This window comes from Balaenoptera borealis (genome assembly GCF_965194805.1).
Source record: "Balaenoptera borealis genome assembly, chromosome: 4".
In the NCBI taxonomy this organism is placed as follows: Eukaryota; Metazoa; Chordata; class Mammalia; order Artiodactyla; family Balaenopteridae; genus Balaenoptera; species Balaenoptera borealis.
The window spans coordinates 93,853,628-93,876,498 of NC_138861.1; the positions used below are offsets into that span (position 1 = coordinate 93,853,628).

The 22,871-nt window shown below is 34.4% G+C and overlaps 1 protein-coding gene across 7 annotated transcripts in view; it reads right to left on the reverse strand.

Annotated features, from left to right (window-relative positions):
• Positions 1-22,871, reverse strand: part of PCDH7 (protocadherin 7) — a 407,243-nt gene that overhangs the window by 118,451 nt on the left and 265,921 nt on the right. The window contains exon 3 of one of the 7 annotated variants that reach the window (XM_082389246.1): positions 3,923-8,270. The exons of the other annotated variants lie outside the window; for them this stretch is intronic. Within the exon in view, the coding sequence (XP_082245372.1) occupies positions 8,110-8,270 (161 nt within the window). The 3' untranslated portion in view covers positions 3,923-8,109. Of the gene's footprint in view, positions 1-3,922; positions 8,271-22,871 lie in introns of those variants that run through there. 7 annotated transcript variants of the gene reach the window in all.

The following is a 22,871-nucleotide window of genomic DNA, read 5'->3' on the forward strand; positions in this document are numbered from 1 at the left end:
AATTAGAACTCACTGAAACTTTCACAGTCATTTTTTTTTCCATTGTTCTTTTCTAGGCACCAACAACTTAAAATAAGATAAAGTTATGCCAATTATGATTTTTTAAAAATATATGGATAAAAAATGTAACTTGGCTCTCAGCCTGAAGACAAATAATTCGAATAACAAACTTAAACTGTTTTTTTCTTTCCGTCTTTCTCTCCTTTTTCTTTCCAAGTCTGTAGTTAAGCCTTGTTAGTGTTTGGATAGGATTCTTAAATACAAAACTTTGTGTTATTATAGATAGTAGAGCAAATAATTACATGTCTTGCTCTATTATTTGTGAGAAAGCATAACATCCTAGAACTAGATTGCCAATTAAGGCCTAAAAGGGAAGACTAACAGAATGAATGAAATTTTGAGTCAAATGGAAAATCAATAGTCAGGTAAGTCTTTGAAAAAAATGAGGTGGGCTGGTAGAGTGATGCTTTTAGCCCTTTCCCTCTTAAAATTGACACAAGTGAAGGATGAGTGCTCCTGAGTTATCTAGCTCCAGGGTGAGGCCCTAAGGAAGGCAAAGCAATTTGAGGATACAATGAAGGATGGCTGAGATGATGTGACAAGGCTGGGACCTACAGGACACTCAAATAAAACCGGCGATCTTGAACACCCCATCACACACACACACAACCCAGACTTAGCTTATTCTCTCAATCATAGTCAGAGGTACTGAATTCACAGTTGGCAGCTCAGCATTGGGTTCTTCAGGGAGCTGATTCATTCATGATTAGAAAATTGGACATTTTTTCAAGACTTAGTAGAACTTAGCCCCCAGTGTAATGAGTTTTTCCTTTGTTTTGTTTTGTTTTAAAACTACTTTTGCATTAGTCTTTGTTTCTCTTTTTTTATGCTTATTAACCACCTAGCCACCAAGGTCTGTCTCTACTAATATATGACCCTTAGGGATCAAGTTCTTATGCTTGAACCCCAGCCTAGAGCTTAGGGCCCTGGTATTTGGTATCAGACCTTCATTATAAGCCTATCCTCCTGCCTGGGGTTTCCAGATTTTGCCCAGGTTCCCCATCCCAGCATTCTACTCACTTGTTAGATTTCTGAACCATGTCATCTGGGATGTAATATGAATTAAGAGTGGCAGATCTAATTTGCAAATCCAAATATGTCTGAATTTGAAGTTCTCTATTAATTTCCTTTCTAGATGCAGGAGCCCAGGCTTGCTAGTGCTACACCCAGGTACTGCTATGTTTCCCCGATAGTGCTGGAGTATCATCCCCTTAAGGCCCTCAGCAATGCCTGCAGATATCATGTCTTCATGCTCTGCTTGAGATCCACCCCAAAGAATTTGCTCTAGATTCCATTGACTCCCATCTGGAGAGAACTACCCTAGACGTCTGGATACCTAGGACATTTCTGACCCTGTTTTCTTATTTGAGACACACAGTCTTTAGAAGAAGACCATCATTTTTACTTTATGATTAGTTAATAGTGCATTAATTAAAATAGGCATAATATTTCTACACAAAAAAAATAGACTTACATGCTTTTAACTTGGGCAAATTTGCTGGTGATTCATTAATATGCTCTAGTAGTTTTTTGTTGTTTTTTTTTTCTGGTCACATAAACACACCAATGATTACAGCAAAATGAATTAACAAGGCCTTCAAAATCAAAGATATATTTAGTATTTGCTGCCTTTCAGGGGGTAGAAGATAAAATTTTGTAATCATCAATGAAAATTACTGCCACCTGTACCTAATTACAACATTTCTACAGCCTTGCTTTATTAGGTGTTCTGGGTATAGTCAACTATAAAAATAAATCAAAGCCACACAGCCAGTTTGGGGTTGCTTCTGACCACTGGGGTAAGTTATGTTTTGTGACATAAGGATTTTTTTCTATTTTTTCCATACATATTACATTTCCCAAATCTTCAGATTATTCTACAATGAGCATTTAGTTTCTTTTTGAAAGATTAACACATTTCTCAATGTTTTTCATCTCATATGTTACCCATTATGAAAAACTGTAGTTTAAGTAAGGCTATAATTAAAACATCTAGTTAAATAACTCTAATATTAATCCTGAATTTTGGATAATTTTGAAGTGAAATATTTATCTTATTCCCTTCTGTTTCAAAGGAGATTTTCACATTTAAATAATCAAATTTGAGTGCAGTGTACTGCATGAACATCAAAACAAGAAACAAACAGGGATTTTAAAGACCATACCTAAACACTTTCATTCTAAGAATATCCCTATGTTTATATCACTACAAGTCATATCAACTTTTTAATATATCCTAATGTACTAAAGCCCTGTTGGTGGATATTATATTTAGCTGCTCAAAGCCAGTATCATATAAAATAAATAATTTGACTTGACTCTAGAAAGTAAGAAAACTTTCTAGAGTACTTCTCATATTTTAAAAGAAAAAAAAATTAAATTAAAACTAAAAGTTATAAAAGGCATTAAATGATCATGGCCATTAATAAGTCATCCATATATAAAAAAGAATTGCTATACCTAAAGTTCAATTGGCTAATTTAATTTCCACAGGAAATACAAGCATTTCTATAATGAAATTGAATCAAGATGATAAAATACCAATAAAAAGTAGCCAGCATTGATACAAAGCAGGTTTGCTCACATTGTAAAAGGTTGCAAACTACAATTTCAATGGAGTCTACAAACAGAACCATGTTTCCCTTAATACATTTTAATAAGTATATACTTACATAAATATAACTATATATGAATATTGTGCATGTATAAATGAACATATATACACATACAGATATAAAAATGTAAATCTAGGGCTTTTTTCCAGAATTTTGAAAAGAATAGTGTAGGATACTATATCAACAATCAAACAACCAAGGTGTTTGATCAAATGCAAAGCAGAATTTCCTTCACACAAAACATAATGCCTGCTGGTGAAAACGTTCCAAGGAAGCTCAGCTGGCAATTTAAAGAGTCCTTGGGGGGATTAATTTAGCTCCTTCATCAAGACTTAGCAGAGAGGCACTAAGAGCTGGGGCTGGTAAAGGTACATTTATCTTAACAGTCAGCAAAGCTTGGGCTGGGTTTCCTTATGGCAAATCACGAACATTCTGTGGGACTTGGGCAGAGGATTCTAGTGCAATAACTGCATTAGATTAGCTTTGTAAAAAAGCTTAGACATACTCGTTAGCTGTTTACTCTAACGTTTATTCAAAATGCCGTCATCAGAAACCCTGGTGAAAAGATTGTCAAACAGATTACTTTTGTTAATTAATCGAATTACCAATCAACTAAGCCATTCGGCTCTGTGACAGCACTGAATGTATTTAATGTGGTAGACATTCAACATTAGGCCAAGGTCTAAGAACACAGGTGTGTGTATCTGTGTGTGTGTTTTACATTTTTCCCCCAAAGGAAAACCGAATAATGCAACATATTTTTCTATGGTGAAGATAAGAGGTGTTACAGATATCAGTGATGTGTAGAAACTTTTTAATTCTGTGGGATGCCAAGGTGGCAGAATGTTGTGTCCCAAAGAAAGTAAATGAGGCAGGCAGAATGGCATGTATGCTAATACGTATTTGCTCACAGACACACACACTTACAGCTTTAAAGGGAATACATAAAAATTATGCTGCAGACAATGTCTTTATACAAATTTATCATAGCATCTGTCAGCTCCATAATATGTTCATAAAACTAGGAACACGTGTCTTCACAGCATGCTCATTTTGGGATGCCCACTGTTGTTATCTCAACTTCTCTTGCTGCTAGGCTGGCTGTTGTCTTTCAGATCATAGACTCAGGAATTCATGTTCCTTCACTTCCACATCAAAACAAGAAGTTAAATTTAAATACATCAAAGGTACAACAGGAGAGGTACAAAAGGAGAGGGAAACAAAAGGAGAGGGAAATAAAAGAGAGGGAAATAAAACTACTTAGAATGAGAATTCAAATAACATTTCTAGGATTAGAGGGAACTCAGGAAAAATCTCATAGATGACTGGTACAAAGGGATAAAGTCAAAGGGGATTACTGAGTTATTAATACAAGTTTAATCCTAGCAAGTATTTTGGCTATCCCAAAGTCAACGAAACCTCAATGCTGTTTGGAATTTCAGTAATGGCAGTGGAAGACATGTCACAAAACACCACTAGATAAATTACTTAATATGTACTAGGAATGGTAATTGTATGAAATTCTAAACATATTTACTTCATAAGTGGTTGTCGAAAGATATTAGTATGTTATCTGCTAAACATCATTACTTTTTTGGTCTATATGTCCTGAAAACTTCCAGCATTTTCCACAAAGATTTTAGTAAAGATGTTTGTAATATATATATTTTCAGGGGGTGCCATAAAATACATTCTGTTAAGTTTTACCTTTACAAAGACTGAACGTCCAAAACACAACATTAATTAAAATTCACTAGACTTAGAATATGTGAAATAATGGAGAAACTAGATCTTGATATATTTGGGAAGGAACAACTTAAAACATATCTGGGGCTCTATATTGTATGAATAGAGATTTTAGAGAAATTTTATATTAAATAATAGGCAAATGGAAACATTTCTACTTCTCTTCATCTGTTAACTACCTCTGATAATTAAGAAATAAATTATCCACTTCAAAACAAATCTCATAGATTTGCTTGGTACTCAAAGAACAATACAACACTGTGAATCCTAGCTAAGTGGGTTCAAAACATTTCAGCTGAATGACAAGCAAACAAAAATTCTTCCAAATTCTTATACTCTTCGCCAGAGTTGGGATTTCTTCCAACTCTTACTAGAACTACATTAAGAAACAAGTCACTCTCCTAATGCTGTTTGTACACTAATAGCCATTTCATTTAGCTTTTCATAGCTGAACATTAAGGGCAGATGCTATGCAAGATGTTAAATGCAATGTGTCCTATATGTGAGGCAATTTCTCTGAAAATTCCATGAAATTCATGTTAACCTTTTGCTTTTCTTGGATTTCTCTTGAGAGAAAAATGGCACAGAAGAGTGCATTTCAATAAGCTGCCCCCAAAAGAACAACATATTATCAGCGTCATTAATAGGATTAACATTTCTTAGTAAAATTATTTATTATGTAGCTTGAGTTTAGTATTAGTAACTTAAGAGTTTAAAAAAGTCACAGAAAGCCAAAGTACCTACTAGAATATTTAAAGTATCTATGAAATTAAGTAAAAACACACATTCTTTCTCTGAGTATTATTGCTGTAGTGTATAGTTTTAAGGACTAAATGCTTTGAGGGAAGTGAAAAATAAATGTCATAAGATGGAAAGGGTACAGACATTGTACTCAAACATATTTAAATTCTGGTACTGACTGATATTTATTTATGTCATGATCTTGGATTATAAAATCCTCCTGAGACTCAGATTCTATATTTCTTAAATAGGAATAACAAGAATAATGATAAGAGGTACCATTTGTGGAAGAGAGCCTAATATGTTTCAGGCACTGAACCAGGTGCTTTGTGTCATCAACTCTCCTTTTTTTCAGTAACCCTATTACATAGGTATCATTATCCTAGTTGTTAACAAATGTGGAAACTGAAGCTTAGGGAGAAAAGAAAATGGAAATATAAATAATATCTACCTTGCAAGTTTTTTTTTTTTTTAAGATTAAAGAAAATTCTGTTTTATTCAGTGACATATAGAGTGCCCTGGAAAAAAAAGTGCATACTCTTAAAATATTACTTTCCACAGTTCTCCACCCCACTCCACTTTTCTGGAGTATATCTTTCCTAAAACACAGAACGCTCTTCAATCAAATGGCCATTCACCGACACAGCAGAAATTAGCATTTCAAAGTTTTAATGTTTTTTTTACTGACAAGCATCAGTCCATGCTTCCACCCAAATGGACATCAAGGTCTGCAAAGCCTCTGTCTGTGCTTCTCCTAAGCCATGACTCAACTGCATTCCCTGACCTTGATTTCTATCGCATTGTCTGTCGTTCCTGGGTTGAGAACTTTCTCTCTTATATCTCTGAGCATTTTTTTTATATCCAACTCCTTCTAAATCCTAAATCCTATTCCTAGGAGCGTTGTTATGGACTCACAAAGTCTTTCTTTGCTATACTGTAATGTAAGGCAGGGAAATCCTGTAGCATGTATTTTACACATGACCATTCTTCTGTAATTACAAATAAAAGGAAGGGAGGAAGAAAAGAAGGAGAAAATTGACCCTTACGTGAAGGTAGGGGAGCAAGGGAATGAGTCATTATGCCAGACCTCCTTTGTGCTCATGTTGTTTTAGGTTCTTACCTGCACACACACATATTACTTCAGTTACTCCTAACAATAGGCCTGCAAATTAGGAATTCTCCTCAGTTTTATTTAAGAGTTATTTTAGGTTGAGAAAAAGAAATGTCAAATTATACTGCTAATTTGTGATACAGCTGGAATTTGATCCTGATCTGACTCTAAAACTCCTCCTGTCAATTCTCTTAGAAGAGGGAGGTTTAGATGTCAGGATAAGAATAGGGATAGTGAAGTAGATAATATGTGCAGGAACCTCATCTGAGTTCCAGGGTCTGTTTTTATAACCTCCAGAGCATTTCAAACCACGGTCAGCTTCCATGCAATAGCAGCTCTGGCCTGGCCAACAATCAAGTCTGAATGTGGGAGCCAAAGTCTCTACTATTTCCAACGACATCATCCTTGTGAATTCATTCTCTGCTGTTGCACCTTGATCTCACCAGCCAGCCCATTACCTCCTTACATTCAGAAACATCATGCTAACATTTCCTAAGTCTTGTTCCAGTGTCTGTTGAAAACGTTTTCCAGTTTCTGTTTCTCATTTGCTCTACCTTACTAACTCAAGCCTCTTGTTCTAAGCAAAGATACTTGACATCATTTTCCTGATAACTTCATTTCCATTTCCATCACGTCAAACTTACATTTTCTCTTGAATGTTTTTCCTTTACCTTCCTCACCCTTTTCCTTCTTCTTAACTCCTGACCTATTAGCTTCATTTTCCTTATTATCATATCTACTTTGCACTGCAGCTTATGATGCTCATATATTATTTCAGTTGCTACATGTAAGCTTTTTGAAAAGCAAGGTGCAAGTTTGATTCAACACTGTATTTCTCTCAAGGCCTAAAGTGATAGCTTACACATAATAGTTTGTAATCAATACTCATCAACATGGAGATACATCAAGTAGTTACAAGTTACAACCCATGGAAAAACTAAGCCCAGGAATGGGAGAGAATTTAAAATTTCCACTTATCTCTCAAGATGATAAATATGATTTACAGTTTAAATATCTAGACTGAAATCACTTTAAACATCTAGGTGGTCTATCTTTGATCCAAGAATGTGTTTTTATTAAACAACCACGTAAGAAACATACAAACTATTCAGTCACGCATTTACTCTTAATGTATTCTTATACTTCCCCACCATGCTTCAGAAAATGTTTTGCTTCATTACTTAAATAGATGTAATGATACAGTAAGCAAAATTATGTACAATAAAACTAAACATTAAGAATTTTAGAGCTTATAGTGTGAATTTTCAAGTTATTACTTACTCTGCCATTAGAAATAATCAAACAGCAACTGTGCAAAATCACAAAATCTCTGCAGTGCCAAGAATACCTTTATCAGTAAACCTAGAAGTTGTTTTCCACGTGGAACACATGAGATTTGTAAAAATTATTATTAATACCCAAAGGGCACCTGCATACAATCAGCTGTAAGCATAGTTTGTTGCTACAGAAAATCAAAAAGCTCATTACTATTAACTATTAAGGAGCCTTTTCACTTCATAAAAGGTCATTCAAAGGAAATGTTCTGTATTTCATATCTTTAAATGAAAATAATTCTCCTCTAAACATCAATTAGGCAAAATAAGATGTGTAAGTGTTCTAATACAAGGCACATGTATTATTTCAAAACCACTAAGGTTATATTTCACAAAGATGAAGGGTGCTGTTTTGATTTTATTTTGTGTTTACTTGCTAAAGAAAATAGGTAACTTTCTCAATGAAGTTTCTTCTGTGATAGAAGCTAATTATGCTCATCCAACCATTTTTTTCCTCTTCCGTGGCTCCAGACTAGACCATACTTCCCCACCTCCCTTGAAATTAAACATAGTCATGTGACTGTCTGACTAATGTGATGTGGGGCGTAGAGATACCTGCCATTTCCAGAAACTGATCCATTTTTTGAAATGGTGATGCTTCTTTTCCTTTCCTTGTCTCCTTGAGGAATTGAAAGGACTCCAAGGTCTCGGGGGAAGCTGGAACTACAGGACAGAAAGAGCCTGTGTCTCTGAATCCAATGGAAAGTCTCCCCCAGAACATCACCAATCAGTTATTATATAAGCAAAACATTAAGGTCTATTGAGTTACATCACTAAAATTCTGGGGTTGTTTATTACAACAATTAACCTATGCCAACCAATAAAACTTCAGAAATGCCTTTTCAAAAGTATATAGTTCTTTAATTTGATTAAGGTTTTTCCCACAGCCCATTTTGATCACAGTTGATTCCTTCAAAGAAATGTCTAAAAAGGAAACAAGGAAATTAAGAGTCTATGTCTGAGCTGTGATGGATCTAGTATATTTTAGTTATACAAATCCCTAGGGGCTGCATGAGCTCACTTGGGAAAACAATTGACAGCGTCTTAATGAATTGGAGGTAAATATATCTAATTCCCTGGGCCTCTGCCATTGGAGACCCCTTGCTCATGCCCATTTCTTGTCAAACAAAACTGGTCAATTTATATCAAGATATTTTTTTCCTTTTTCCATGCATGATTTTATCGTACAGCCTGAATAAATATGCATGAAATATTTGTTGCTCTTCACATTCCTCACAATACTTTCCAAATGGGTCATTTTATTTTGAAATGTAGCATAGAAAGATAATATTTTCCAAAGAACGCAAATATCTTCCTTGAGTTCTACCATTTAGAAGGCAAAGTAAAGAAGGGAGGGGGGAAATAAAAACAATCAATTTGGATGAGAATCTTTGCACACAATCAGTGGGTAGAAATCAATGTGAATCCTAGTCAAACACAGACTTCACAGTGGGAATATATACAGCCCTGCATTACTCAAACAAATGGTTAGTGTTACTGTGAACAACTGTAATGAGGCCTGGATTGTGTTTACATGAAAGCAGACAGAATCCTACTGTTAATTTACTAAACCAAGACTGCTGGGTGTTACAGCTTCTGCCGCGTTAGAGCAAAGAATTTAGCTTCTGAATCCACACCTCTTTTGTAAACCTATCCCGGATTATTTCCCTGTCCTTTCATTGTTTTCCTTGTTCTGAAAGACAGCACTGGATGCTGGAGAGAGCTTAAGAGGTCTTACTTAACAACTGCAATTATTCCCAAGCTTACTGCTGAAGTGGAGCTTGATTTGTCCATAACATGTTAAAAGCTGCTTCTCTAAACTACTCATATCAGACATACACACAAACACACACACACACACATCCACAGTCACACACCTTGAAATAAAATTCAAATGATAAAAATGCCCTATTTTTATAAAATTTGCAGTCACTGCATGATAGAATCCTCAGCAAGAGATTCCATTAATTTTGACATGTGTTTGGATCTTCTCAGGAATGCACTGTTCATGCTGATCTTTGGTCAGTTTTTACAATTTTGAAGTGGAAATGTTGATTAGAAATTAGGTTATTTTTGTTTGTATCAATGGGGCTTTGGGGATCTATTTATATAGTTTTTACGTGTAGTTACATTTCCTTTTTTTTAAAAAAAATTAACAGCTGCAGTTATCTCTGATTTTATTAACAAGTTACTCCATTTCATTTGCCAAATTGTTTTTAAGATGAAAAATTGAATAAATATGATATGTGCTCACGACTGAAACACTAAATACCCCCAAAAGTATTTTCAAGAGTGAAAATTACCAGAAATCCTACTGCCCAGAGAGAGCTACTATTAAAATCTAGATGAATAGCCTTCCAGAATTCCCCCTGCTGCTCCCACCTTCTTTCCTCCTTTCCTGGGGACCTCCAGCTTCTGGCCCCTATAGCACAGCACACCACACACCATGTACTATCCTTCCAGGCGCTCGCCAAAGTTTCACACTTATGTAAGAGTGTGTGTGTGTGTGTGTGTGTGTGTGTGTGTTTAATAGATGTCCCCTCCATTTAACTGTGCGCTCCATGAAGGCAGGAACTCTGTCTTTTTTTTAATCCCCTGGCATGGAACACATGGCTTCATACAAAGTAGAATTCAATAAACATTTTGGCTGACTAAATGAATAAAATGTGATCCTACTTTTTTAATTGTTTAAAACCTCTTCTTCTGTCAATAAATACAACTGTAGCAAATTTTAAGATTAGATATTTCATGTTATGGGTAAAATTTCTTTAACAATGCTCTCGTACAGGCATTATCTCTCTTTTGATCAATTATCCACAGCAGTGTAATAGATAACATTGTAGTAGATACATTTGAGTACTTAGCTCCTTCTTGGGATAAATGACTCAAGCTGGAATGTTGGGGCATTAATCATACATATTTACCTGTAATACACATTTTTGAACTATCTCACTAAAGGTTGTACAGATTTATATATTCTCACTAAGTATAAATTAACGTGTCGATTTCTCTTCAGTTTTGTCTTAACTGAGTACTAGACCTATATTTTCATCTCTGTAAGTTATGTAGGATAAAAATCTAGACTAGAGCTATTCAGCTATTTCCCTATGACTTTTGGTCATTTCTGATGTACTTTTTTTTTAAACAATGGTTTCATGAGCAGTGATGGGGGGCCTCTGTGTTTTGTTTTGTTTTGTTTTAATTTATTTATTTTTATTTATTTATGGCTGTGTTGGGTCTTCGTTTCTGTGCGAGGGCTTTCTCTGGTTGCAGCGAGCGGGGGCCACTCTTCATCGCGGTGCGCGGGCCTCTCACTATCGCCGCCTCTCTTGTTGCGGAGCACAGGCTCCAGACGCGCAGGCTCAGTAACTGTGGCTCACGGGCCCAGTTGCTCCGCGGCATGTGGGATCTTCCCAGACCAGGGCTCGAACCCGTGTCCCCTGCATTGGCAGGCAGATTCTCAACTACTGCGCCACCAGGGAAGCCCTGTTGTCCTTTTTTAAACATGGATTTTAGCTTCAAAATATATCCTAATCTTTTTATGAACTGGGTAGGGGATATAAAAATCATGGAGGAACAAGTTGCAAAAACAAATAGCTAAGGAAAGAATTACCTCAATGTGTGTCAGGTGCTCTATATGAGATGCTGTAAGTTCTCAGTAGATTTAGAACCTTCATGCAAGGGTCCCAGGTGACTGCAGATTTTGGCTCAAATTTCTAATTCTACCAAAGAATACCTAATTTACAAAATCTCTAGCTCAAATCTCATAGGAATGCAGAATACAATGGGCAGAGCTTCAAGGCTTTGCTTGTATTTGTGAGATTGTAAACGACTAAAGGAAAGAAAAGGCTAGATATCATACTTCGGTCCTGAATTAAAAACTGCTAGGATAGTGTCATTATATGGAGGAAGGTACATGACAGTGAAGATGCAGTTAAAGGATAGTGAGGAAAACATTGGTATAAGGGAGGAAAAATGTTGAATAGGATCAGGAATGTTTTCTTCGACAAACTTTGTTCACTTACACTTGTAATACAATTATAATTTGGTCTAGGTTCAGTTACCTTTGTTTTCTAATCAGATTTTTTTTCACAAAGTACAGTGGTGAATATTTTCCTTTTATTGATTCAGCTAAACTAAAAATAAAACTGAGATAACTGATGATATAGGAAGAAACTCAAGTCAGGCTAAATATATCAGAATTTTGCAGAAGACAATGTTCATCATCCTGTCAATCATCACATGCTGATAATCTTCTTAGCCAGCCTTTTCACCAAGTTAATTAAGATTTCCAAATTTTCATAAATGCCAAAGGTTAAAAAATAAAGTTTCATGCTTTGATGTTGTAAGTCTGTAATTATTAAAACTGTCTAATTTCTAAGTAAAACAAGGTTGAAACTGGCCTTAAGTTACTCAGGTAAATGGAAAGTATTATTGCTGTAATATTATTGGGTAGGAACTTTATTGTATTTATCTGAGGTAAGAAATAAAAAGTCTCTTGTGTTAGTAATTACACTTTGTACTGCCATCATTGCAAGTCTTATATATTGTTCAACATTGTACCTATATTCAAGGATGGAATCAATGTATCCTCAACTCTAGAAGAGTTCCTTATTCCCACTTTCAACTAAGCACTATTTTAATTTTCTCCTCTCTATATTGCTGTCACTACGGTGACTAATCAAATAGACCACACTGCTTTAACTGTATAACGGTTGTTGTTTGATGGTGCTGGTAGCGGTGGTGGTGATGGTGGTGGTGGTGGTGATGTATGTGTATAGTACTGAACTTTAATGAATACATTTACATAAAACTTTATGTGTGTGTGTGTGTGTGTGTATGTATGTATGTAGGGTGTCTGTTGAGATGCATTACATAGGTATCCTTCACCATTTCTAATTGAGTCTATCCATCTGTCTACCTATGTATGTACATATACGTATATACATATGTGCACATATGTGTGTATGTGTGTATATAGTACATGTATGTGTTAAATGAATCTTTATACCATAAATTTCAGAATAGCAAAGATGACCTACTTAATTTCTTGTATCTTCATTCAGTTAATAAGTGAATCTGAGTGCCCGTTATGTAGTATGTGCTAAGAACTGTTTATATATTCTCATATATATGGGACCTGCTATATATGAATGAACACAGCTAACAAAGTCTTTGCCCCCATTGAGCTTAAATTATAGCCCTTATAATTCTACCAACAGAATGCATTTAAGTCATTTAAAAAAATAACTATCACTTAACTCAATTTTTCATTAGTCATATAAATTCTCTCTCATGTCAAATATAGTCCAAAAGATAGAATTAAAAGTTGCATTTTGGAAACTAGCAGGATCCAGACTACACCTAGAAGGAGAAGGTACACAATAACTCCTTCTTAGATAGCTTTTACAGTCTGTTCAGCAACTAGGCCTGCTCTCTCACACCACATGTCCACATTTCTAAACACTTCTATCTAAATGAACTCTCACATTAATTAAGTAAAACTATTAGCCATACACTGTCTATAAGGCCTCAATATTGTAAACAAAAGGAATACAAAACTTACACACACACACACACACACACATACATACACCTTTACGCACACACTATGAAGCAACACTTATACTCAACTATTTGCCTTGAGACACTGTATTGGAATAGTTCATTTGAGAGTTTCTTCAGCTAAATTATCCTATATATAGATTTCAGTTTTTAAAAAATTTAATTTTATACAAACAGACCACAAAATAATAATTTCCTTAACAAATCCTCCACATCTTACTGTAACACTATTCATGATAGCTGCCCACTTCCCCTACCAAAGCCACTGCATTGCGTGGATCCAATGGCACTATTCCCATTGTAGTTCATGTAAATGGTGCCCCTGGGGTTGTTCAGTGCACACCCATAGCTGAGCCATAGGTTTAAATGATGACCCTTTCTCCTCTCCTGACTTATAAAACCAATGATGGTGTTTTGTCAGCAAAATCTGTCTTTTCAGTTACTTGCTTTGCAAGCTCCTATAGTAAATCATATGCTTGTAAAAATACCAGGAGTCAACTTTCAGAAAGAATTATTAAAAAAAACCTCAAAGAATGTTTCAAAACTGTTTCTCACTCAAAACACTTTCTCTTTAAAGTGGTTTTAAAGACCCATATCACCCTCGTAATCTAATATTCATGAATGTGTAGATATTGCATTACCAATTATAGATACACAAAGTATATATTTTCATTGGGTCATCTGGGAATTTAAACATGTTTTGCACATTAACTAGAAACTGTAAAAATAACCTGAACATCAGCCTTTAATAGGTGTTACTTTAATATTCTTGGACATTTAGAAACCAATTCATTACATATGGCAGGTGGAATGCTGGCCTTGAGTAGTTTAATTGCATAAAATATAATGGATTATATTATACCCACCATTCCAGGCCCACCCTTTTTGTTGCCAGAGGTATGTATCTTGGTAACTGTAACCACATTGCAAAATTAATCTGTGAAAATTAATGAATGCACATATGAACATAATTAATAGATTCGATTCTAAAATAAGTTTGTTAGATTTTGACATTTTATGTATTAACTGAAGTCTGTTCTTACACATGTGATCTATACTTCAATTAACTATTTCTAAAGATCCTCCTAGAGATGCGGCATTATACTAGGGTATAGGCAGTTTGAGAAGGGTAAAGATAAAACTAATGCTGTCGCTATCTTTAAGAATTTATAATATAGGATGGGGGACTGTTTTTATTAAAGACCCACATACTGATAGTTTTACTCTACTAGAAAAGAATGCATTAAGTGATATAATGCAAGCATGAATAAAGATGTATGTGAGTTGAGAGATTCTGGGCAGTCTGAGATTTTAGAAGAATTAATGCAAGAGGTGGAATTAATGGATGCACAAGGATTTTCTATGTCATGCTTGAAAAATATGTTACCATATACATATTTGCAAGGCAATTCTTGACTGATAGAGACCAAGTATCGCATGGTTTATGTTACTTTTTTGCATTGGACAGACATATCACTTATGTCAATAATCTATAAAACACACTGGAAACAACCACTTGGGCATTCACAGTACATCTTTGTAAGGTTGTATTATACAATTATCATGGACTTGGCATTTTATCATAAAGTGCTGACTTGAAACCATAATAGCCAATTATAATTGTGTGCACAATAAAGCAACTGGTAGTTTGCTGAGTTTATGCATTCTGAGTTTCTGATAGAAAAAGACAGGGCATGAAGTGGAGCTGTTGCCCTTATGAAAAAGAATAGGTATGAAAACTAAAAGAACGTTCTCATTGCACATCTGGAGAGTTCAGCCATCAATGTATATTCAGGTACAGATATGGTGCCATGGCAAAATATATCCTCATTGACAAGGCACTTGGTCAAATTTTAAAATATACATTTATTTTATTCATTCATTCAATAAATATTGTCTTCCATAGGCCATGCAAGACAATCTCTCTCCTCACATTAGCTTACATTCAGTAGTAGGACACACATAAGAAACAAAATAAACAAGTACTTATGAGGCAGTGATAAATCCTGTGCAGGAAATTAGTGTGACAAGACAGAAAATGAACAGGGGGGCCAGAGAGGCTTCTTTAAAGTGACATTTACCTGCAAACTAAATGATATCCCAATCCTGTCTAACAGGTAATTTTCCTGTGATATCATTTAAGGAAAGTGTATTACTACCTTTTAAAGGAATTCCTTATACATCTCAAGTTTTATGATCTGTGCATCATTGGGAAGTGACAGAAAAATGTATTCTTACTTAATATTTTGGCCATAACAATTTAGTTAACATAAAATTAATGTAGAACTGCAAAAGAAATGTGTGATTCTTCAACTAGCTTATGTGCTATTATATTTTCCTTTCCTTTCCCTTCTTTTCCCATCAGTCAGTCATCTCAACTCCTCCCCTCCCCTCTACTCTTTATTTCTCTTCTTTTGTCTTGTTGTGTATTCTTTTTTTTCTTTTTCCTTTTTTTTCCATCTAAAATCTCACTAGGTGTAACACAGGCTGCTTATAATAGATTAGCTATAGAAATAAATAATTCCAAAATACACTGGTATAATAAGCCTTTTTGGGGAAGGGTCCATATTTCAATAGACATTTGACATACTGAATAAAAAAGCAATTTGATACACTTTCTTATAGCAGCACAGTTCTTTAATACCTTCTTATAAAATGGCTTAATGCATTTTTATCTTCCTATTTGATTTCCTTGATGAATAATCTATCAATACATTCTACATCTGCTACAAAACTGTGACCTTATGGTTGCCCTTGTCAGTGGAACCTATTGTCTGTTGTTTGCCTTGACTTATTTTGACCACAATGATTAAAAGAGAGATATAAGAACCCACAAAATGATAATGGGCTTGATTTTCTGTGTAGATCCAGAGAGGTAAGAAGTCATCTATTTAGATGAGAAAAAATATATTTCAACATATTTATCAGAAGAGAAGGAGATTGGCATTTATTATCTATCATGTCCATATAATATGTTTGTTTCCAAACTGCTCTAAAGGTTGGAATTATCATCCTAATCTTTTTACTTATTTAAATACAGATACGAAAAATAAGGCTCAAATTCCTTTTGCCACAGTTTTCCTTATTACTTCCTGTATGTGCAGGGCTGATTAAACATTCGTCTAGATGTCTTTTTTTTGAAACTATTACATCTATATAAAGCATGTGACAAGAGTTGAAAACTAGAAAAGTTATTATATGGCCAAATAGGCAAAATACAAATATATTTTTAATATAAAAGCACAAGCTCTGAGTTAGAGTACTTCTAAAAATGTAATTTTGATTTCTAACTCATAGTCTCAAACAGTAGAGATAATCAGATCAAGCTAAAGTTGATTCTTATTAATGTTCTTCATCTAACCTGACATTTTCCAATTTATTTGGGCCTGCTGTGATCATTAAGTAAAATGTTGCTTAAAATTACCTATTTTAACATTAAAAAATAGAAAAAGGTAAAGATTTACAAAAAGCACAAAACAAGCAAACAAATTAAAAATTCCATTAGGCCTAGACAAAAGAGGGTTTGCACAGTATGTTCTTTACATTTAAACCTTTGATTTCCCTTAAGTTTCTAATTTTTAATACAGCCCAGCAGTAGAAAGGTTGGTTTGAGAAGCCAGAAAAATGCTTATATGATGCTGATCCAGGCATGAATTTCAAAACCCTCTCAGCTTTATAAATGTGAATGCGGATTGCTTTTGCTCTCAATGCATTTTTCTCAGTACAATGAGGAGGACAATATTCTGAGTTTGAGGTTTATACCACGAGGCATTTCTGAATTTTGCAGGCAAAAGAAACTGTTGGAGTCTTATGGTCCAGTAGGGAACACATTTCCACCCTCCTTTCTAGCATATAATTCAAGAGCGGCAAAGCTAGTTTTATCTAAGCTCCCCAAAACATTCACCTTTGGCCCTATGTCAATAAAAAAAATGTCTTACCTCCTAAGAATTGCTCTCTGGAGTTGTACTAAAAAATTCATCTTTACCCTCAGCAGTCAATGAATATCAACTATTCAGTTACGTCTTTATCATCTACAGCAATATACTTCAGGCAAAACCAAAGATGGAGTTTGTTTCAGCATAGAGAAAACCTTTATGGTTAGTTATCAGCAAAATCAGTCCAAAATTAATTTTCTGAAAATATCCCAGTACATAATTGCTATATAGACTGGGGATAGAGATGGTGATTATATGTAGACTTAGGAATATACTTTCTGATAACAATACAATTAATTGAAAATTAATGACAAATCTCTAATTCTCAGAATATACCCAATTTAGTAATTGCAATTTTGCTCAGTTAGAAGCTGCCAGAACTTTCTATCACATGATGGTGGTTTCAGCTGTGACTCCTGCCAGAAATTGTGGAGTTTCTTAATACTAACAAAAAATATACAATGTGTGTATGTATATGTGTGCACACCTTCAATTTTCATATAAATCAGTTAGCTGCTTTCAACAAAAATATTTCTCTACCGACATTGCAAACAGCTGCTTCACTGTTTCCACTAATTGGAGAGAGGTTTTCCAACACCAAAACGTGGAAGCAGGTGGAACAAATGGACTAAAAGAAATGTTATCCTGCTAAAGTGACGTTTGACAATTGATTACTTGAGTAAAGCTAATCTGCTACTTTAAGTCTACAAGATATTAGACATTATACAATATTTCAATGTTAATATTATTGTCTATGTTAATTACACAGAACCAATGTTATAGAAAATTGGATTTGTTTTCAATGCCTCTCACTTATATGCCACTGATTTTCCAAAATACCTCTTTATTTTGATTATTAAAGAACCCAGATTGAACTGTGTCATAGGTGCAAAATGATTTGGTACATTATTTGATGGAATGTAAAGTGTGGTAATGGTAGGTAACGGGCAAGGGACTTATCTAAAATTACCTAACTCTGCAAATTTGAGAATGCAGTGGAAAGAAGACTTGAACTTGGAAATAGAAGAAATAAGAACTGTGTTAGCTTAAGGGAAATTTTTTCCTCAAAACTACTTTTTGAAAGGATTTCCCTGAATACAAACCTCACTGAACTGTAGAAAATAAAGAGAAAGATGGACAAAATAGTATTGCAATCTGTGGGAGTAGGAGTTAGAATCATAAAACGTCCATTTGGTTTCAGGAAATAGGATAAAGAGGTTAAATTGGAGCTTCAAAGCATATCTTACAGCTGTTATTCCTTAACAGGAAACCCTGTAAATAAGCTAGAGAAAATCAGGAAGAGGAACACTAAAATGCATTTAAAAATTTTGTAGTACTTTTATTTTCACCATATTGTCCAGGAAATCTAGCTTACGAAGTAAGAAAATGCATCCTGAGTGTTAATTCATGGATTTGTAAAACAAATTTGGACATGATCTGTGAAATTTGACTTTTAAAAGTAAATCATTCAAGCTCATCAAGTTAAAATCAGTCTATGTTTATGAAACATGTCATTTCCTAAGTTGACCACTTAAGTTCTGTATTCTTCTCCAAATGCTAAAATTCAATTTTTTTCCCTAAGTAATACATTGGCAAAAAAGGAGAGGTGCAACTAAAGAATATATCTCAAAGTCTGAAAAAAACCTAATAATAGGAAGAAAATGTTAGCACCTCTCTGTAATTTGATTTCATTCTTTTCATAATTCATTTGACTAATGCACCTTTTCTCCTCTCCAGCTGATGTGCAGAGTGCCTGCCTTCTGTCTCAATATCTCTGATCATCTGCCATCTCCCACAGGTAATTTTCTGACTATTTCTGTTTATTGTCAACTTTTCTTGACATTCTGCCCCCACCCCCCGCCACAACTCCCACCCCATGTTGTACTGCAGTGATGAAATCATGTGCAAGAGTTGTAACAGAAAAGTTTCTTTCACAATGAAGTTTCAAGGTAATGCATGCTCAAGCAGTAAAAGAAAACAAAGCTGATTGTGTAACTCACTTTTCAATGAAGCTTCAAGGGTAATCACTATGTGGTTGCCTTTGAGACCTGAGGTCATATACTAAAGCTATTACAAATGATTTCATAAATACATATTTAATTATTGAATCATGTTAAGTGCACTATTTAATTTCCTTACCACAGATGGCACACAATTACTAGATTTACTCAGGTTTCTCTAAGTAATTTCCATTAGCATATATTCTCGCTCTTTTTTCCCCTAAAGTTGAAAAACTCTTTAGACAATTACCCCAGAGAGCGCCCAAATATTTAAAAAAAAGAAACAAAATGATAACAGCAAAAAGGACATAAAACTGTACCCTCTAGAAACTGCATCAGAACATATGAAAATACTGAATAGCATTTTTAAGAAAGTATGAAAATTAAAACTAAATTTAAGTTCTTATATTTTATACTAAAATTTAATAATGTATTATTTTATACTGTGATCATCTTTGCCATACAGACAATTGACAAGCCTGCTTCTGTGCCAGATTTTCAGGAGGCAAATGAAGGAAGAGAGGAATTAGGAGAATTCTCCAAAATAACAATTAGCCATTCCATGTTGTTGACTAACATCACATACTGCTTGTATTGTATATGCACTAAGTGTCAGGTGGTCTACTTTATAAGCACCAGCAATTTTATTCTCCACAAAAACCCGTGAGAGTGTTACAATTATTATCTCCATCTTACAGATGGGAAAATGAGACACAGAGGGATTAAGTAGTTTTCCAAGTTATTCAGCTTGTAATGTAGGAGAGAGATTTGGTCCAAGTCAGACTCTATTTTCTTTGCTGTAACTCTATGCTATACCAGTACCCCACCTCTAAGCTGGTATTTCATATTTCCTTAGCTAATTTCCTGGTAGCTTTCCCCTAGATGATTAGTAGGGCCTATTGATTATATCTTCCTTTTTTAAAAAATCTACAAACAATAGTAGGCTATTAAAATAGCTATATGTAATAGGACATTTTCTATCAATTATATAAGGTTGAGTTAGATTCACATTGTACACGAATGTAACTCTGAAACTTTTCTTAACACCTCTTTGGATTTAATCTGAATTAACAAAATATTAATCTAAGACTGTGCCTAAATTACACGTCTCCCTTTGGAGCCTCAGCTAATATTGGCTGTTGTTCAATTACAATAGCTCCCTTTAACCATGGTCTTCTATAAATTCCTACCCTCATCATCGATTTTGGTTTTGTCTTTCTAAAATTAGGTTAATCATTTTCAGTTCTGTTGAATTTGTCCTTTAAAAACTTTTGTTAATAGCCTCAAATCCTTTCTGAAAATGGGAAAAAAAATATATGAATATATGGAAGTGAAATCTGTTACTTTTAAACTTTATAGGAGCCTATTAATGTATTAATTTTAATACTGAAATGTACAGTTGATCCTTTTCTAACTAATGATGATATTTAATTTAATGACTCTAAAAACATGGCTAGCCTCTAATAATAATAGCCAGCATTTATTAAGCCTTTTGTTTGTGCCAGATACTGATCTAAATATTTTACATATATTATCTCATTTAGTACTCATGACAACTATATGAGATGATAGGTATGATTAACATCCCCATTTTTGCAGATGAAGAATGAAGCTATTCTAACCATTGTAAAATGGTTAGAATCCTTCATCTGATTTTCAACAAAATTATGTTAACAATACAGTGAGGAAAATCTTATATCTATGAAATCATATTATGCTGAGAACCTAACAGAATATGTTACTAGGGAGAAAGTCCTTGTAAGTCATTGCTTCCGTAATTTAACTTTTTTCACATATGGAACCTATTTTGAACTTGGTTTTTCCCTTTCAAAGTTGATCCCTTTGTGAAGAAAGGCCGGTGATACAATAGGGAAGGAAGCTTCCTCACAGGGGCAAACAGCTATCAACTTCCTAGCAGAAGTGGCTCTGCCCCTGGCACCTCCATTCGTGTGTATTTCCTTCTTTCCATGTCACTTTCAGCCTTAAACTCTGTGACTGGGGAGAGGCTCACAGCAAATAAATGCAAAGGAGTGTGGCTCCCAGCTTCCCCAAACTTCCTGTTAAAAATACTTTAAGCAACACTTAGTTTCTCATTGAAAAAAAAAAAAAAAGGAAAAGGAAACTTCAATAACAGATAAAAAAATTAGCACCTGCAGAGCAATTTTACCAAGTTCTTTTACAAGATAAACCATTTGAAATTCAAGAAACCCTACAAGCTGTAGGCCAAATGTGATTAATCTCACACTTTTGAAAGGAAAAGTTAAACTTGGAAGTTTGACTTGCCCAATTTTCACAGAAATACTGTTTCATACAGTGAAGTCACCAGTGAAGATTTTGGGGATGTTTGTTTTGTTTTGCTTTTTTGCGTTTCACTTTGACCCCTCCTTACATTGTCATCCTATGTGCTCTGAAAACAGATATCTGGTTTTCAGTGTTGTTCCAGCTATTTAACTGTGTTAGCAAATTAATTAATCACTCTGTTTTTTCATCTTTAAAATGGGAATAATATAGTTCTGACAAGATTACTGAAAATATTGAGATAAGAGAAAGTATGTCACACAGTGCTTGATATATAGTAAATGTTCAATAAATATTGGATATTATCATTACTTTTATTATTCTTATGCAGCCTTCTAACTCCTTATTTTAGTATTGCATATATTTCATAGTTTAGTAAATAAAGGATATTCTGCTTTGCATTGGGAATTTGTTATAGCATGCATGTATGTATTCTTCCTGCAATCATTTTTAAGGCCAGGTCTCTGTCCCATATTTACTTATCTCTCTCTCTCTCTCTCTGTCTCTCTCTCTCCCCTACATAACTTAGTATAATGCAGCATATAGGTTATAACTATCAATTGCATATGGAATGAAATTAAATGTGTCTCTCCAATGTGCCAGTTTTTTATAAATGGGAAAGATTTTCCCCAACCACTAGGTAATGGGAAATGTGGTCCCAATAGCTGTGAAGTAAATCTCTAAGGCCAAAAAAAGAAGCTCATCTCCTTCAAAACCTTAGCAGGATTTGTATTCACCCTTCTGGGATTCAAACGAGTTTGAGGAAAATGGCTTTATTTTGTCTATACAACCCAATAGGCTGGTACTGGATCTGTGCAAAAGGGAAGAAAACCTATTTCATTTAATGTTACTTAAAGTGAAGAACGTGTTTAATACAGTTCATGAGCAATGAGAAAATGAAGGTTAGAACCAATAGCAGACAGTTGCAGTTTCTAAAGAAAAAAAATTTTAGCGTATTTTTTGTGGTGAAATGTTTACAGTGTAGAAGCTCTGACAGAAAAAATTTCTTGGTGGGTAAGATACTACTACTACTTAAGATTCACTTGTACATATTCATTGTCCTTTATGTAAAATCTTTCAGCTGGAAAGTCTGCAAAAAAGAAAGAAACTAAAATAAACACGTTTAAATGAAAGTGTTCTTCTGGCAGGGAGCTTAGGAGGTGATCAAGAGGCTTCAAGCACGTAAACACTTGGTAACTATTTTAAAAGAAATTTTAAACAAGCATGATTTATTTTTTCCAAACCAACTGTGCCTTTTAAAAAAGCTGCATGTGAATGAATAATGTGAAAACAGCAATTTTTCTTAAAGGGATGCATTTATCTACAGAAGTGTTATGATTTAAGATAAAGTCTTTGACTCAGAGCTAAAGTTTAGACTAATTAAAATATATAAATTACTTTTCTTCTGACCTCAAGGAGAGAGGCACAGGCTGGCAACAGCATAAGCCGTGCTCTCAGCAGGAGAA